The sequence below is a fragment of the Lactuca sativa genome, chromosome 8 (genome assembly GCF_002870075.4).
Source record: "Lactuca sativa cultivar Salinas chromosome 8, Lsat_Salinas_v11, whole genome shotgun sequence".
NCBI classification, from domain to species: domain Eukaryota; kingdom Viridiplantae; phylum Streptophyta; class Magnoliopsida; order Asterales; family Asteraceae; genus Lactuca; species Lactuca sativa.
The window spans coordinates 97,950,797-97,970,262 of record NC_056630.2 but is presented as its reverse complement, the minus strand read 5'-3'; the positions used below and the strand labels follow the sequence as shown (position 1 = coordinate 97,970,262).

General features: G+C 39.1%; 1 protein-coding gene across 2 annotated transcripts; it reads right to left on the bottom strand.

Moving 5' to 3' along the window:
- Positions 1–10,165: 10,165 nt before the first annotated feature.
- On the bottom strand, positions 10,166–12,097 carry LOC111878068 (probable WRKY transcription factor 26). Of its 2 annotated transcripts, none has more exons than XM_023874585.3 (5): positions 11,801–12,097; positions 11,668–11,717; positions 11,049–11,521; positions 10,814–10,978; positions 10,166–10,724 (listed from the first exon to the last, which is right to left on the bottom strand). In XM_023874585.3, the coding sequence occupies exons 1-5, from the start codon at positions 11,985–11,987 to the stop codon at positions 10,433–10,435; spliced, it is 1,167 nt and encodes a 388-aa protein (XP_023730353.1). In that variant the 5' UTR covers positions 11,988–12,097; the 3' UTR covers positions 10,166–10,432. The 2 variants fall into 2 exon arrangements, with proteins under 2 accessions (XP_023730353.1, XP_023730352.1); XM_023874584.3 differs by having other exon boundaries at positions 11,668–11,726; positions 11,801–12,094.
- Between the last annotated feature and the right edge of the window lie 7,369 nt (positions 12,098–19,466).

The window sequence follows — 19,466 nt, the reverse complement described above, 5'->3', positions numbered from 1 at the left end:
TGATTTCACGGCCGTGAACTCATGTGGGTGTGATTTTGAGGGTTTAATGGCTTGTTTGGACTTGGGGATTGTCGGAATGAATTACTAAAATGTCTTGGAATGATTTAAATGAATTTATACCATTTAAAAGGGAGTTCAAGGCTGTAAACTTGGAGTTTACGGCCTTAAACTCTCCTATGGTCAAGAGAAATTGATTTGAAGCACTTAGAGCAATCACATGTGATTCTAGTAATTTTTCCAAGCCTTGGGATGGTTTAAGGGCATCATTTGGCACGCTTTTATGAGTTTACGGCCTAATTGTATGTGCTATGGCCGTAAACTCCTAAATGTAGTGTTTTGTTATGTTTAAGGCCCCCAAACTAATTTTAGATGGTTCTAGGATTTACCACAAGGCTTTTGGTTGAGTTTCAAGGCAAACTAACATGTAAAAATGTGTTTACTCCCCATGTTTGAGGAGTTTACAGCCCAAGAACATGCCTTGGCTGTAAACTCTCTTTTGTCCCTCAAAATTCATGTTTAAGGTGTTCCAAGTCCAAGATTGAAAGCCTCAAAGTCGTATCTAAGTCCCAACAATGATTTGGAAGGGTTAATTGGCTCAAAAACCCCATTTTTAAGTGTTTACGGCCCAAGCTTGATCCTTGGCCGTAAACACATGTTCCAGGTCCTAAATCCTTGTTTAAACATCAATTTGAAGGCTAAAGAGGTTAGATAACAAGTTAGGGATGTTACCTCTTTGATTTGGAGCCTTAAATCTTTGTTTTTGGACCTTTGATTATGGATGAGGAGAGAGGTTGGAGAGTGATTAAAGAAAGATGGCCAAAAGCTTCAAATGGAAGCTTTGAATCATTTATATAGTGTTCGGGAATTGGACACGGTGGAATTCTACCCGATACCGGCGTTAGGCGGGGCTTTTGGTCGCACCCGACCAAATTGCCGTAACCCGATATGGTCGATTCTAGAATTATTCCGATAACTATTATGGGGTGTTAGAATGATTTCAAATGGCATTAAGACACCCACTAAGTCATTTTAGATTAATACAAGATAATGACTTAATTAAACGGCGAAATCGGAAACGGATTTGGAAACGGCGTTTGGTTGATCGAATTGGATTACAATTTGAGTTACAAGAAGTGATATGGAATTTCAGGTTGCTACATTATCCCCCCGTTAGAGGGAATTTCGTCCCGAAATTGAAGACAAGATACAAGACACAATACAAATCATGGATCTAGAAAGAGTTGCGGATACTTTTGTTTCATTGAGTCTTCCCGCTCCCAAGTGAACTCCGGTCCCCGCTTGGCATTCCAGCGAACCTTCACTAACGGGATGCGACTTTGTTTTGTAAGTTTGACTTCTTGATCCATGATTTCGATCAGTTCCTCCACGAAGTTGAGGTTTTCATCGATCTCGATCTCGTCTAACGGAATCACTAGGGTTTCATCGGATAGACACATCTTGAGATTTGAAACATGGAAGACGGGGTGGATGTTACTGAGCTCGTGAGGTAAACTAAGTTTATAGGCTACCGGACCGATCCTGGCGAGGATCTCGAAAGGTCCAATGTACCTCGAATTAAGTTTCCCATGCTTACCAAAGCGTACAGTGCCTTTCCAGGGCGAGACTTTTAACAGGACACGGTCTCCAACCTGGAATTCCAGTGGTTTCCGACGGTTATCAGCGTAACTCTTTTGGCGATCGCGTGAAGCTTTCAGTCGTTCTCGGATTTGGATGATCTTCTCGGTGGTTTCACGGATGATTTCAGGACCAGTGAGAGCACTGTCCGGGTCTCGACTCTTGGCTAACTGTGTATCCCCCACCTCGGCCCAGCACAGAGGGGATCTGCACTTGTGACCGTATAGGGCTTCAAACGGGGCAGCCCTAATGCTGGTGTGGTAACTGTTGTTGTACGAGAATTCGATCAAAGGTAGATTTGTGTCCCACAACTTTCCAAAGTCAATGACACATGCCCTAAGCATGTCCTCTAGGGTTTGGATTGTTCTCTCACTTTGTCCATCGGTCTGAGGATGATACGCCGTGCTCATATCTAGTTTGGTTCCAAGAGCTTTCTGAAGGGACTGCCAAAATTGGGAGGTAAACCTGCTATCTCGATCAGAGATAATGGACGCAGGTACACCGTGCAGTCGGACTACCTCTTGGATGTAAATCCGCGCGAGTCTTTCCATCTTATATGATTCTTTGATGGGAATGAAGTGAGCGGACTTTGTTAAACGATCGACAATTACCCAAATGGTATCGTACCCACTCGGACACTTGGGTAGTTTGGTGATGAAATCCATGGTAATCATCTCCCATTTCCATTCGGGTATCTCAGGTTGCTGGAGCAGACCCGAGGGTTTCTGGTGCTCAACTTTAACCTTGGCGCAAGTCAGACACTTGCCCACGAACGTAGCTATCATAGCTTTCATGTTTGGCCACCAATATTGTTTCTTGAGATCTAAGTACATTTTGTCAGAGCCCGGGTGAACAGAGTATCTGGTTCTGTGCGCTTCCTCCATGACAATCTCCCTGAATCCACCGAACTTGGGAATCCAGATCCGATCCATGAAACAGTAGACTCCGTCACCTCTGATCTCAAGTTTCTTTTCCATTCCTCTCAAGGCTTCGGTCGACACGTTCTCGGGTTTGAGGGCTTCTAACTGGGCTTCTCGGATTTGCATGGGTAGGTTGGAATGGATGGTCATCGTCTGGTTCTTCACTTTACGACCTGCACTCTCCTTTCGGCTAAGGGCATCTGCTACCACATTGGCCTTGCCGGGATGGTAACGGATTTCACACTCATAATCACCGAGTAGTTCTACCCATCGCCGTTGTCTCATGTTCAAGTCTTTCTGGTCAAAGATGTTTTGCAGGCTCTTGTGATCGGTGAAGATTGTGCACTTGGTTCCGTAGAGGTAATGTCTCCAAATCTTCAACGCAAAGACTACGGCTCCTAGCTCCAAGTCGTGTGTGGTATAGTTGACCTTGTGTGCTTTCAACTGTCTAGAAGCATAGGCAATTACTTTTCCCCTTTGCATAAGCACACAACCTAAGCCTTGAGTAGACGCATCATAGTAGACAACGAAGTCCTCTGTCCCTTCGGGTAGGGACAGAACAGGCGCGCTGCACAAGGCTTTCTTCAGTGTCTGGAATGCGGTTTCTTGCTTATCACTCCAACAAAAGGGTACACCTTTCTGTGTTAGAGTGGTTAAGGGTTTGGCGATTCTGGAAAAGTTTTGGATGAATCTCCGATAATAGCCAGCGAGACCCAAGAATTGCCGGATTTCTGTGGGTGTCTTCGGTGCTGACCAATTCTCTATTGCCTTTATCTTGGAAGGATCGACATGAATACCCTCCTCGCTTACTACATGACCGAGGAAAGTTACCTTCCGAATACAAAACTCGCATTTGGAAAATTTCACGTACAGCTTCTCGGATCGAAGAGTTTCCAACACTAGCCTCAAGTGTTGTTTGTGGTCCTCTTTGCTTCGGGAATAGACAAGTATGTCATCAATGAACACAATGACAAACTTGTCTAGATATGGACGACACACACGGTTCATCAGGTCCATGAACACCGTCGGTGCGTTGGTTAGACCGAAGGGCATCACTACGAACTCGTAATGTTCGTATCGAGTCCTGAAAGTTGTTTTGGAAACATCACTCTCATGAACTCGTAGCTGATGGTACCCTGATCGAAGGTCTATCTTGGAGAAGTAACTGGCTCCCTGGAGTTGATCGAAGAGGTCATCTATTCGCGGAAGAGGATATCGGTTTTTAACGGTCAACTTGTTCAACTCACGATAATCGATACACATTCGAAAGGATCCATCTTTCTTCTTGACAAACAAAATCGGAGCTCCCCAGGGTGAGGAACTCGGTCTAATGAATCCTTTACTGAGCAAATCATTGAGTTGACTGGATAACTCCTGCATTTCTGCCGGAGCTAAGCGATACGGAGACTTCGCTACGAGGGTAGCTCCAGGAATTAGGTCAATACGGAACTCGACCTGACGCTCAGGAGGAATTCCTGGAAGCTCTTCGGGAAACACATCAGGAAAGTTACAGACTTCGGGGATGCTCGCGAGGTCTTTAACTTCCTGTTTCTCGTTGATTACATGGGCCAAGAATGCAATGCACTCCTTTCACAGGAGCTTTTGAGCTTTGATGCAGGAAATGATACGAAGGTTGGAACTGGGTTTATCGCCATAAATTACTAGAGTTTGACCCGAAGGAAGCTTGAGACGGATGGCTTTTTCGAAACAAAGGATATCTGCATGATTGGGACTCAACCAATCCATGCCAATGATGACATCAAAGCTCTTTATGGAAACCGGCATAAGATCGATAGGAAATGAATGGTCATTCAAGGTAAGGATACAACCTACGAATATCTCGTTAGCGCTTTCTTTCTCACCGTTAGCCATCTCGACCATAAACATTTCAGTTAAAGGTTGGGGATTTTTTTTTAGGTTATGTTTGAATGCATGACTAATAAAGCTCCTCTCAGCACCCGAATCGAAAAGAATATTAGCATATAAGTTGTCGAGAAGGAACGTACTCGAGACAACAGTGGGATCGGCGACCGCTTCCTCCCGTCCCATGGCGAGGACCCTTCTGGTGTTGTCAGCTGTAGACTTCTTAGGGCAGTTCCTTTTAAAGTGCCCGACCTCACCACAGTTGTAGCAGGCTTGACCAACGCCTGCTCCCGAAGATTGATTGGCCGATTGGGCCGGAGCTTTGCAGAATCGGAATGTGTGCCCTTTCTTACCACAATTGGTACACGACAGTTCTCGGCAGGGGCCAGGGTTGTGGTGATACTTGCACTTGTCACAGAGGGGAAGATTACCAGCATACCGGCTGGTAGGAGTTAGAGATGTGGATCCCACAATAGAAGCAACAGCAACGGGGGTAGTAGCAGCATGGACTGCTACTGTTTGCTGTCTTTTGGAGGATCCTTGGGAGATTGACCCTTCTTTTTCTTCTAGAATTTTCTTTTCTCACCACTCCTTTTGGTCGATTCAGGAGCGGTAGTGGTTTCCTCGACATCATCACTGTGGTCAATTATGGCTTGGGCTAAAGTCTTAATACTATCATATGTATCCGGGCGAGCAGCTAAAACATGACCCTTTGTTGGATTGGTTAACCCCCAAATAAACCTCTCGATCTTTTTGCTTTCAGGAGTGACCAGACCAGGACAGAGAAGGGCAAGATCATCGAATCAGGAAGTGTATGCAGCAATGTCGGAACCTTTCATCTTCAGGTTCCAGAGCTCGTGCTCTAGCTTCTGCATTTCACCACGGGGACAGTATTCGGCAAGGAGGAGTTCTTTCATGGCGTCCCAGCCCATGGCATGGGCTATGGGTAGGGTCAAGGATTTGACTTGGCCGTTCCACCAAGTCAAAGCTTTATCACTAAAGGTACAGGCTGCAAATTTGACCTTATCAGACTCAGCACAGGCACAAATTTCGAAAATGGATTCGATTTTCTCGAACCATCGAGACAAGGAAATGACATCACCAGTGCCATCGAAGAATGAAGGCTTCGCATTCATGAAGTCCTTGTAGGAACCCTCCTTTCGGTGTTCCTGGTTACTTTCTTGATCTTGAGTACCACCTCCCGAACCACCGGTGTTCAATTGGGACATGGCAGCTGCCACCGCGGCGGTAACAGCTGTTTGGAATAACACGGGATCAATTTCAGGACGAGGTGGTGGTGGAGGGTTGTTGGTCTTTGATCTGGGTCTCTTTCTGGGAGGCATCTTGATCTAATAAGATCAAGAAAGAGAGGATGATAAGTCCTCTGAATTGGATCGAGAGATATGACAAATATTTATTCCAAATAAGCGATAAAGCAGGAAAGAGTTATCAAAGTAGGTAAACTATCGCTAACGGAATGATCGAGGATCTATACGTGAACGAGGATTGCTACAAAGGATTGGCTCGAGAAATACTCCCATAGTATTTCATGATTCGCTACGACACTGGCTCGATGTTTGTGGTATTAGGGTAAGTTTTAGGCATGTCGCATACCACAGTCACTCCCAAGCACATGTTGGCCGTGTCTCGAATGAATATAGTTGGCCAGACTATATTGATCCTAGACACGACTACATCACTGCCCAGGTTTAACCGCAGTACACAACACCCATTTACTTATGTTTTGTTCTACTTGTAGTTACGGATCTCGACGGCTCGGTATACTTATATACTTTTGAAAATACTTATAGTTTGAAGATACTTTTATTTCAGAGCACTTAGGCCCTTTAGTGTTTATAGTTTTATACCATGTAATGTTTGGTATACTTTATTCACTATAAACAAGGGCTCTGATACTAATCTGTCACACCCCGAAAACCGAAGGCGGAAACATTTCCGGGGTTGACTCCACGTTGAGTATCAAATCCAATGCACATAGTAAGTAAAGTAGAACAACCATTACATTACATATAGAAAAGTTTTACATTTGTTTCAAAAGATATAGTTATACATTTGTGATACATAATATAAACATAGACAAAACGAACGGGTCTTGTACGCACTCCATCTTGGATCAAGTGGATCTTCGGGTACCTGTTCTATCAATGACCTGAGAACACAAGCGGTTTGAAAATCAGCATAACGCTGATGAGTTCATAAGCAGTTTTTGTTTTGTGAAAATGTTCATGTTTCCTTTCTGTTTCTGAAAATGTAACACACGCCAAGAAAACCCCACATTTTCTTAAAAAGGTTGGTTGTTATTTCACAATATGTAATGTAAAGTTGTACACTGAAAACATGTTTACCCTTGTGAAAATGTACATTTAGGTTATCTGTTTTGTTATTCTGTTCTGGTTATGTACCAATGGATCCCCAGGAAAGTCCCATACTTTCCTGATTGTAAAAGATGTAAGGTTAGCCAGTTTGTTACACTTTTCTAGTTATGAAAACGTTCCCCAGGAAAGCCCCATGCTTTCTTGAATGTTGGTTATCAATATAAAAGATGTATTCTGTAAACGTGGTTATGTTCAATGTTTTCCCCAGGAAAATCCCATACTTTCCTGAATGTTGGTTTTCAATGTGAAAGATGTCTACCAAACCTGGTTATCTTGTGAGGTGTATAAAGTTGTTCATTATTACTATAAGTAAATCTCTGTTATCCTAATTGCAAGTTCCATAACCATACGATAAACTGAACCTGTGGCAATAAGTAGTCCACATCCTTATGACTTTCGTCACCCTTGAACCATTTTGGTTCGGCTATAGCTAGCAGCCAGGTGTGGGGTAGTCAACCCCGTATAGATCTATACACTCAAGTCACGCTCTCTAAATCCCAGAGATTCTGGTTACGGGTGTAGTCCTCCACTCGCGTATCTCTGTGGAGTGTTCGCCGAGGACGTGTCTCCAATCATACAGGAATAACAAATTTACTAGTAATAATATAATAGTCCTCCACTCGCGTATCTCTGTGGAGTGTTACCGAGGACAAACAATGTACAAGTTATATTGTTCATGTGTTCTAATTTCATGCTTTTAACTGATATAATGTGGAAAACCATTTGTGAAATATATGAAACATAACAGTTTATAAAACCCATTTCACAAATAAATGTTTACGTGATCTGCATGTTCGAATGGTTATCAGTTGTATCAATCAGTATTAAAAGCATATAAAATGTGAAATACACATACGAAAACAAGTTTTTGAGTACAATAAATCCTTGTACCTTGCTTGTGTTCCCCCTGAAAACAGTGAAAAAGGGTAAGGGTATGAACTCACCAGACTCGGGAATGCGACAGTTTCGGACACTAGACGTTGGTTCGGGGCTTGATTACTCGCGATGTCCCTATGTAAAATGTAATAATGTCCATATATATCCAACTAGATTTACAATCACTAATTATATGGAACATTACACTCCAACGAGGTTAAACACCTCAAAACGAGCGTTTGGAGTGACCCGGGTGACATCTACGGACGTGATATGGTACTAGGGACTTGGGATTTGAGTTTACTCCCCAAGAGTAAATATTTTATGGAGTTTATGGCCATATAACACACACATACATGAGTTCACGGCCGTGAACTCATGTGGGTGTGATTTTGAGGGTTTAATGGCTTGTTTGGACTTGGGGATTGTCGGAATGAATTACTAAAATGTCTTGGAATGATTTAAATGAATTTATACCATTTAAAAGGGAGTTCAAGGCTGTAAACTTGGAGTTTACGGCCTTAAACTCTCCTATGGTCAAGAGAAATTGATTTGAAGCACTTAGAGCAATCACATGTGATTCTAGTAATTTTTCCAAGCCTTGGGATGGTTTAAGGGCATCATTTGGCACGCTTTTATGAGTTTACAGCCTAATTGTATGTGCTATGGCCGTAAACTCCTAAATGTAGTGTTTTGTTATGTTTAAGGCCCCCAAACTAATTTTAGATGGTTCTAGGATTTACCACAAGGCTTTTGGTTGAGTTTCAAGGCAAACTAACATGTAAAAATGTGTTTACTCCCCATGTTTGAGGAGTTTACAGCCCAAGAACATGCCTTGGCTGTAAACTCTCTTTTGTCCCTCAAAATTCATGTTTAAGGTGTTCCAAGTCCAAGATTGAAAGCCTCAAAGTCGTATCTAAGTCCCAACAATGATTTGGAAGGGTTAATTGGCTCAAAAACCCCATTTTTAAGTGTTTACGGCCCAAGCTTGATCCTTGGCCGTAAACACATGTTCCAGGTCCTAAATCCTTGTTTAAACATCAATTTGAAGGCTAAAGAGGTTAGATAACAAGTTAGGGATGTTACCTCTTTGATTTGGAGCCTTAAATCTTTGTTTTTGGACCTTTGATTATGGATGAGGAGAGAGGTTGGAGAGTGATTAAAGAAAGATGGCCAAAAGCTTCAAATGGAAGCTTTGAATCATTTATATAGTGTTCGGGAATTGGACACGGTGGAATTCTACCCGATACCGGCGTTAGGCGGGGCTTTTGGTCGCACCCGACCAAATTGCCGTAACCCGATATGGTCGATTCTAGAATTATTCCGATAACTATTATGGGGTGTTAGAATGATTTCAAATGGCATTAAGACACCCATTAAGTCATTTTAGATTAATACAAGATAATGACTTAATTAAACGGCGAAATCGGAAACGGATTTGGAAACGGCGTTTGGTTGATCGAATTGGATTACAATTTGAGTTACAAGAAGTGATATGGAATTTCAGGTTGTTACACCACCTCAACCACAGACCGGTTCTTGGAGAGTATACCAGTAGGTCTAAGCGTCAAAGCAATGAAAAGAAGAAAAGTGAAGTAATGGTTTTTGTTCTTGCGGTGGAGTTAACCTCCATTATCACACTAGATGGCTCAGTGTTCCCTCGCCTCTCCCAATGCTAGCTCACCCTACCTCATGGTGTAGTGGGGTACATCTAATGCTTTTTTATTGTGTAGTATATATTAATAGAAATACAATATATTTCTATACTAAACACTAACGGAAAAACCCGGGCTTCGCCCCGGATCGTTTTATGTGTTTTTTTATGAAAAAATGTAAAAGTTTTGACTGTAAGGACCAAAAGTATCAAAATGGCTAAAAAATTAAATGTGTTTGAATTAGCAAGTTCTTAGAAAATGAAACAAAGTTGTCAATTCCTTAAAGCTTTGTGGCCAAACTCTGAATATTAAAATATTCCTAAAAAATGACCCAAAGTGTCAAAATGGATAAAAAAGAAGGACTAATTATGTCAAACCCTTTTGACAAAAGTGTAAAATAAACGGACATAAAGACTAAAAGTGTAAAAAAAAGGCAAACATATGTGGCCAAACTCTAAAGGGAGTAAAAATTACTGTTACTAAAGGAACATATTATTAATCCATTATATAATTGTTTAATTTTTATATCATTAATTTTTAACTAATTTCTATATTTGTAAACCAAATTAATAGATATACAATAATATAAATTTGACACATTTTGAAATGGAAAAATAAATGATACAAGCCATTGATAAAAATATTAAACTAGAAATAAACATTTTTTGGTTAAAAGAAAATAAATTTGTTTTTCATTATAGTTTTTATTGCTTTGTCATTACCTACATTTTCATCAATTTGATTGTCAAGTTTCTATTTAACAAAATTATAAATAAGTACATCCATATTATTATTTTCCATGTCTATCTATGCACAGAAATTGCACAACATCCAACAAAAACTCTTATATTATCCATCCATTACACACATCTAATACATATATATTCAGAATAATTTCCATTCTTTTTGTTGTTTAAACGCCTCTAAAATCCAATCCAAGCACCGAATATTGAATCAGTGGATTATAAGATCATCATCATTTTTATAATTGTTAATAGAATTGCTAAATTCATTCCCTCCATCCAATAACTAAGACTACACAACAACATATTTATATATATAATCTAAACCCTTAAGAACCAAAATGTTACTTGATTTCAAAACCAACACTCACAAGTGTTGGAGTAGATTCAATCCTCTTAACCGATTCAGCCCCAGAAACTTGTGTTGATAACATGTTAGAAGAAGGTGAAAAAGTAACAACACCATGAGCATGAGCATGAGCATGAGGATGAGGATGACCACGTCTTTTCTTTGGCACAGGCTTATCATGATCATGAACTCCTTTATATGTTATTACTATATTCGACGTTCCATCAATCGCCTTTTCAATATGTTTTGTCACTCCACATCCCGCACATGTACACTTGTAGTAGTTCCTAACCACAAACAAAACAATTCAATCATTCAGCACTTTTGATACAGCTATTAACATTAACAGGTTGGAATCATTCAGCAGTAAATGGACCTGGGATGAGGATTTCCTTTCACCATCTTCTGTCCATACTTCCTCCATCTGTAACCATCTGCTGAGATTTCAACATCATCGGCTGCATGAACAATAAACTTTGGTTTTTTTGGATTTTTCAGAACACAATCATGACTCTCTCCACTGCTTTTGCTTTTCTTCACTCTGTTTATATGTAATCAATATTATTATAATGAGGAAAAAGATAATAGCATGACTTTAGTAGTTAACTTGCCTCTGGTTTTGTTGTGAATTGCTTAATTTCAATCCAGGTGTTGAGATTGATTTTCTTTTTGGAGTTGATAAAATCTTGCTTCCGTTAGAGACTATTTTCGTAGGTGGATCATGTTTGTGTTGGCCTTTGTAAACTAACTTTGTAACAGAATTGTATTCATCACATGATTCCATCTTCTTAGCATCACAATTACTGTATGTGCATTTGTAGTAGCTTCTTGAGCCTTGAGGACTTTTCACTTGTTTCTGACCATATTTTCTCCAGTTATATCCATCAATCTGTGTCTTAACATTGTGTGAAGCAGATAAAGATCTAGGAACATCAATGGTGTTGTTCTGCTTCGCTTCTGCCACATCAGCATTATTCAACTGAATTTGCCCTTGTGAATTTGAAATCTGAATCCTGGAACGAGCACGAGCAGCTTGAGCTATAACAGTTGCTAGGGCTTCTTGGTGACTTCCTTGAAGTTGATTCTGAGTGACAAAATCAAATAGAAAACATTCTGTATGTAATGTAACTGCGATTCTTCTTAATTTCAGTATCATAATCAAATTGAAGCTTCCGATTACTTTATGGATAATTTAAAATGCACAAAAATTGAAGCTCGGTAGTGGTATACCTTCAAACGCTCCAACTCATCGCGTTGCATCTCGTATTTTATTGGCACCTCTGACAAATCTAATCACATACGCATACTTCAACAACAACAACAACAGAATCGGTTAAGTTTACAGAAAATCGAACTTACGTACCAGATACTGCTAGGGTTAGAGATTGAGAAGTAGCTGAATCTTCCTCGGGTGACATAGAAGAATACTGTAATGGAGTAGCGTCACTCTGATCATCATCGTCGTCGTCGTCGTGGTGCATCGTATCCTCCGCTGTTGTATTTTCTTCCAGTTGTGTTGCTTCGGAGCTCCGATCACTGTCATCATCCATGGCGGAATTTGGGAATCAAGTAGTGAAAAAAATGAAAATTTGATGGAATTTCTTTGGTAAGAGTGTCAAGTGTGAGTGATTGTCCGGAGAAGAAAAGTCATTTTGGCAGGGCCCGTAACTCTGTAAAATGTCAAGTACAATAGTAATAATCGCTCTAGAAAGTAAGTCTAGAGCATAAAAAATGTCAAGTATTTTCACCTTTTTACCCTTTGGGTTTTTAATTGTGATCAAAATTTATTTTTAAAATTTCTTTCAATGCTACTAGTTCTTTTAAAAGTTTTTGTTTTATTACTCTCTCTCTCTCTCTCTCTCTCTCTATATATATATATATATATATATATATATATATATATATATATATATATATATATATATATATATATATATATATATATATATATATATATATAGTTAGGTTCATTTGAGACGGTTTAATTTTGTGAGACCATGACACACAATCCTAATCATTTATTTGGTAGATAAAAAAACATTTTTAAAATGCAAAATAATTGAAAATTTTCGAAAAAAAATTTCAAATATTATTTTTTGAATTTATATTTTCCAAAAAAAAAATACCAAAAAAATTAAAAATAAAATACATTATTTACATATTCTAGAATATTAGAATATTCTACATATCTGACAAATATAGTATAATATTCTAACATTCTAAAAATCACATTAGAATATTCACAGTGTAATATTCTATTAGAATATTTCACGCATTTAAAAAAACGATAATTTTTTATATTTTTTTAAGTAACTAAAGTTCTGAAAATAATAATTAATTTTTTTTTTTTGGATTTTCCTGTTATTTTGCATTTTAAAATTATTTTTAGATTTGGTCTCGTCTCACAAAATTAGCATGGTCTCAAACGAACCTGAACATATATATATATATATATATATATATATATATATATATATATATATATATATATATATATATATATATATATATATATATATAGGAGGGTTCAATTGAAAAAAAAAATTAAATTAATCATTCTCAGCCACACATTTATTTTGCCGCAAAACACTTAGGCGTACCGGCGGAAATGGGTAACCGATACATATTTGTTTTCCAACCAAACATATTTCCTTAAATTATGTTAATCATTACCTTAGTATGTAACATCCCAAAAATACGAGCCAAAAATTTCATTTTTAAAACATATTCTTAGCAAACCTTAAAAATAAAACGTTCACTGATCATATCATTTCATAAAAGTTATCGCATGTCTTGAAAAGCATTTCATAAAAACATAATAAAGTCAGAGTACAAATTCCCAGGAGGATCTCATAATGCGGAATACAAGGCGTGTGTGTGATGGGCCGCTACCATGCCAGCTCCTTCCCCTTCGAAGAAGAGGTACCTGAAACCAAAACTGAAAACTGTAAGCACGAAGCTTAGTGAGTTCCCCAAACATACCACATACCATACAATCACATATCATACATACTGCCGGGCAATTCTGGGGTGCCCGACCTACCCGGTACGACCATTCTAGGGTGCCGACCTGGCTGTGTCAAGCCGTTATGGGGTGCTGACTACCCATGCCAAGCCATTCTGGGGTGCCGACTACCCATCGGTTCTAACAACCGATCCTCGGGGACTATTTCACCCCCTACTGCTACTATCACATATATCATAACCTAACATATTATCAGACATATATGGGGTGTCCGATCTACCCTTCGGTCCTAACGACCAAACTTGGGGACTATTCCCCTCCTACTACCGCTATCACATATAACATATCATGCCAGCATATAAACATATCAGGTAGTAGCAAACCTAGATGATATCACAAAGACAATCATCTAACATACAACTCCTACTGGTGGGCCGAAATTGTGGCCGTAGACCCACCGCTACTGGAAGGTAACTCACCTCGAAAGTAACTGCTGAAGTCTGCTTGCTAAGCGCCTGACTGCTGAATCAGAAATCCTCCGGCTATAAATCATAAACATAGGTTAGCCTCTCATTCACACCCTTAGGTCAGATAACTGACCCTCCCTTCGACCAAGGTCAACTCCTTAGTCAAGGTCAACTTCCAGTTGACTGGACTCGCCGAGTCCTTCTCCACTAACCCGGTTCCACTCTACAAGTCCCTTCTTCCCACTCACTGGATCGTCCTTAACTCACTACTCGGGACGATAGGACCGGCTCGCGATCCGACTCGCCGAGTCCATAAACAACTCGCCGAGTCCATGGGAGCAGACTCCCCACTCGCATCCAGATCCTTATCCGAACATCCTTTATGAGGATCTGGGGTTTCTGGGACTAACGGAACACGTTAGATTGCTAATCCTACGTGCAAACACGAAGGGTTGGACTTCTGACACTTAGACCCTTTGTATACAATAACAGTTCATGCAACTCGCCGAGTTTGAAGAACAACTCGTCGAGTTTGAAGAACAACTCGTCGAGTACCAGGAAATCTTCATAGGACTCGCCGAGTTGTTCATCCAACTCGCCGAGTCTAAGGCCATCTTCATGGAACACGCCGAGTTCCACTTTGGGACTCGCCGAGTCCCTTGACCCATTTCCTATATGAGCCAAATCTGAGACATACAACTCTTCAAAACCACAGATCTATGTTCCTAGGGCATGCCTAACACGTAAAGTTGCAAACTTTACGTGCATGCATGGCCCTATAAGCTCAAAAATGCAATTCCAAGCTCTTAAAGAGGTCATGCACTCCATGGGGTCCTCAATCACTTCAACCACAACAACTTTATGCTTCTAACACGTCCATAAAGTCTAGATCTGAAGTCTTTTCGGATTATTAAGCACAAACACATGGGGTTTGGTGTTTTTAGGGCTTGAAAACCACAAAATTGGGACAAAATGGGATCTAATGAACTAAAGATCAAGGTAGAGACTTTACTACCTGAATGCAACTTTCTCCCAAAGTAGATTTCAGATCTACTCCCTCTCTTGCACTCTTCAAACTCTTCTTTTCTTCTTCTAAGCTCCAATTCCCTTCACCAAGAAAGAACTCACTCACAAGAACAATGAGGGGGACTAGGGACTCTCACTACAACTCTCTGGAAGTGTTAAGGACAAGGGGCCGAGTTAATGTGCTTAAATAGGGTGACAATGCTCGGGTTAGGGTTTTTGCCCAAATAGGGCCTACTCGCTGAGTCCATGGCTCGGACCCCGTATCCCATTGTGTCAACCCAAAGTTTATTCCGTTACATTACCCCGTTTCCGTTAACGGAATATTCCATTTTATAAAAGTTCCGTTAATTAGAGGTCGCCAAATAAATAAATGTTTTATTTATTTATATTTTTATGACGTTATAGTCGTAATACAGTAAATAAAAACACTTACTTTACATTTCCATATTAATTTGGAAAAAGTTAATTTTATTACGACCACTAAATCGGGTGCGACCAAAAGCCCCGTTTAACGGCAGTATCGGGTAGATTCCCACTGAGCTTCAACTCCAAACCATATATAAGGGGGAATGGACTTCATTCCACCCTTTTCACCCTCTCTCTAAACTCTCTCTTTACAACGTATTTTTTGCGCCAAAACACCGCAAGTTTCTGCCTCCAAATCGTAAGTTCTTGTACCCTAGCTTGTTTTACAACCCATTGCATGTCATATTAGCTCAAAAATCGTCCAAGAAGGCAAGGAGTAAGGAGTTTATGGCCCAAGAACACTCTAGGGCCGTAAACCCCTAAAATGATGCCAAACTTGCCTTTAAACTCATCCTTGAGGTTGGAAACTAATTGGGGATTTAGCCTAGGGGTGTTTGCACCATAAAACAACAAATTTTAAGGCATAAAAGAGGGTTTACGGCCCAAGCACATGCTTAGGCCGTAAACACCCTCTAAACTTGTTAAAACAAGTTCCAAACACTCCCAAACCACCCTTAGGCTTAAGACATAAATTAGGGACTTGCTATTTCGGGTTTGGAACAATTAAACACATAGATATGAGGGGTAAAATGTAGTTTACGGCCCAAGCACATGCTTAGGCCGTAAACACCTCCAAACCATGTCAAATGGTAGTTTTAATTCCCCCAAATGGCCTTATACTTCATTATAAATCACTAGGATTAAAACAAGGGCCTTAAACTTCCATAAAATCAAGGGGTAGGAGTTCACGGCCGTGAACTCCCATATGGGTGGTTCATGGGCCGTAAACTCCCATTTGGTCCCTTTAAATGACTTAAACCCATTCATACATTTTAGATTTGGACCTAGCAAAATTCCACGATCAATATAAGGCCTTTAAACATCCTAGAACACCCTCACCATGAGTTTACGGCCGTAAACTCATGGGAAGTTGTCCCAGGGCCGTAAACACTATAAGGAGAGTTTACTCTTGGAGAGTAAACTCCATTCCTAAGCCATTCAAGCCCTTAAATGTTACCCAGGACACCCCTAACCCTTAACCAAAGTGTTTTCCACTCTTAGGGTGCGTATACTTGTTTAATTAGTATTAAATGTACTAATTATATGTGAACATATGTTATCATATGTTAAATAGGTCACTAAGTGTGTCCAAGTCTTTACTTGACACCAAGCACCCAACCGGCACCTTCGTCGGATCCACTTACACCAGGTGAGTTCATACCCCTGAATGAACCTTTTAAATGTTTTTACATGTTTTATAGGGGGGAATACAAGTTAAACATGCCAGTTATCATATCAATCACATGTGATTGATAACCCGCATGCACAAGGAGTTACCACACTGTAAACTGTTTTACCGAGTAGGATACTATAAATGGTTTTCTAAAATGTTTTCACTTGTTCAAAACTCTTACTTATATTGTTTTCTCAAAGTTCATTTTAAACTGGTTTATGAAAGGTTTCCAAAGAATTTCTAAAGGTTTTCAAACTTATTTTACCAAAGAATACCAAGTTGTGATTTTCTTAAGTATAAAGGTTTTTCGAAGGTTTTCATCAAAGTTCTCTTTCATGTCGTATACTCTTATTTGTTAGATACCGCTGCTTCGCTTTTACTTAGTTTAAACTCCTACTTGATAACATTTCCACTTCGTGATACACTTATATTTGGTAACGCTTATACTTTACGATTCGGTTATTCACACTATTCGTTTACACTTCACGATTCGGTTATTCCACACTGTTCGTTTACACTTCACAATTCGGTTATTCCACACTGTTCGTTCACACTTCACGATTCGGTTATTCCACACTGTTCGGTTATACCTCACGATTCGCTTATACATCACGATTCGGTTATACTTCACGATATGTTTCCACTTGTTAAACACTCAGACGTAGTTAGATGTATGTCTGTGCTTGTATAGATGCATATAAATAATGATTGAAGGACTTAGGAAGGCTTGTCCGCCCTATTTCCTTTTCTTCGTTGAGATGTGGTCTGGTGGGATCGGATGGTCGTCCGAAGGTCGTTTGATTCATTAATTATATATTAGGTATGCAAGCATAGACATATAGGTTTACATTAGTCAGTTCAGTTATGAGTCTCTACCTCTAGTTCAACACTTATATTGGAAACCCACTACCCACTATTTGGGATGCATCTTCGGGACACGGCCTTCTCCGTCGTCTAGTTGGTAACCAGAGTCTCCTGTAAGGAGAGCGGACATTGTGTGTATAGATCTATACGGGATTGACACCCCCGCACCCTAACTGCTAGCTACAGTCCACGACCTACCAAGCCAAGGGGTGACAAATGTCATATTTTATATTGACGCTTGTAGGGCGTCAGGTACTCTAGTGTCGGTTAGTATGGTTACGAGTATCCCAGGTTACCTTATAATTCATGGCCTTGAGGTAACGGTATTTTACACTGTATTCTACACTGTATGCTGGAAACCCACTCTCAAAGTCACACTGGTTTTAGACCTTGCTAGCTGTATCTTTCATTTGATACTATCTGGGGTCTGTATTCTTTGTTTTAGACCTTACTAGCTATATCTTTCATTTGATACTGTCTGGGGTCTGTATTCTTTGTTTTAGACCTTACTAGCTGTATCTTTCATTTGATACTGTCTGGGGTCTGTATTCTCTGTTTAGACCTTGCCAGTTGTACCTTTCATATGGTACCGTCTGGGGTCTGTGTCTCCCTTTATTAGACTGAGCCAGGCATGTCGTTTGTTCGATACTCTCCTGGAGTCTAAGGTTCCTTTTGCCTTAGTCAGCAGTCTTCACTACTGAGGCATATGTTATTCCCTGATTTCTCTTGCTTTCTTTAATAATCAAATTCTGTATTTTGATAATGATAGCGATTAAGGGAAAACTACTTTTTACCACATAACTTCGTCTAGTCTTGGTAGAAGACTGCTTTTATTAAAGAAAATATAGGATTTTCTGGAAAGGACTCTAACTTAATGGATAATCTAAAACTACCACTTTTATTAAAGTTATTTGAATGAAATGACACTAAATACTTATGAACTCACCAGCATTGTAAAAATGCTGATACTCGCTTTTCAAATAACTTGTATTCTCAGGTCAGCATTAGACAGGTACATCCCCGGAGCTTCTGACGAAGACAGTTTAGTACCAAGCTGCACCTATATATTTACTTATATTACTTTGATGTATTGTAATGTAAACCATGTAAAACTATTACTATTAATGCAATGGTTGTTGTACTTTGATTACTATAATGTATGTGTTGTGATACTTGACATTACGTCATCCACCCTAGAACGTTTCCGCCGTTCTGGTTTTGGGGTGTGACACCCATCCCGCTCCTACTCGGCGAGTTGGTCCTTCAACTCGCCGAGTCCAAGGCAAAAATGCAAGAATTAAGAATTTAAAATTACAAGAAGTACGTACCGGGAACCAGGTACTACATAGTATACACAAAACATTTTTTTTTTGTTTTTTGATTTTAAGAAAGCCAGTTTTATCAAAAAATTATTTTAAATATATTAAAATTCATAATTTTTTATTCTTTATAAATAGACATACATATTGATATAGTTTTAAGATAAAATAACAAATTTATGTTTTTTTAGAGTTTCGGCTCTCGTTATTCATAAGTGAATAAAAATTCATCAGATTTTTATTACAGTACATTCGTTATTCACTTATGAATAAAACGTATGCTTAACTTTTTTTATAGTTTAAGTATCGTTCATATATGAATATAACACGTAATAAAGTTTTCTTACTTAAAATATATTTTTACATCATTTTTCATTGTATATTATATTTATATATGAATAAAATGTGTGTTAGTTGTCGTCATATGTTATATTAATATATGAACAAAATATTTATCAGATTTTTGTTACAATTAATTTGCCAGTCATATATGAATAAGTAGTATGTTAATAAAAGACGAAGTGTTTTGAAAATTTGAACCACTTATTCATATATGAATAACAAATAAACTGTAACAAAATTATAATAATTGTGTTCTTCGTATATGAATATAACTTATGTGGAAAGCTAATACATATTTTATTCATATGTGAATATAGCATATGACTGTTAATTGTAAAAAGTTTATT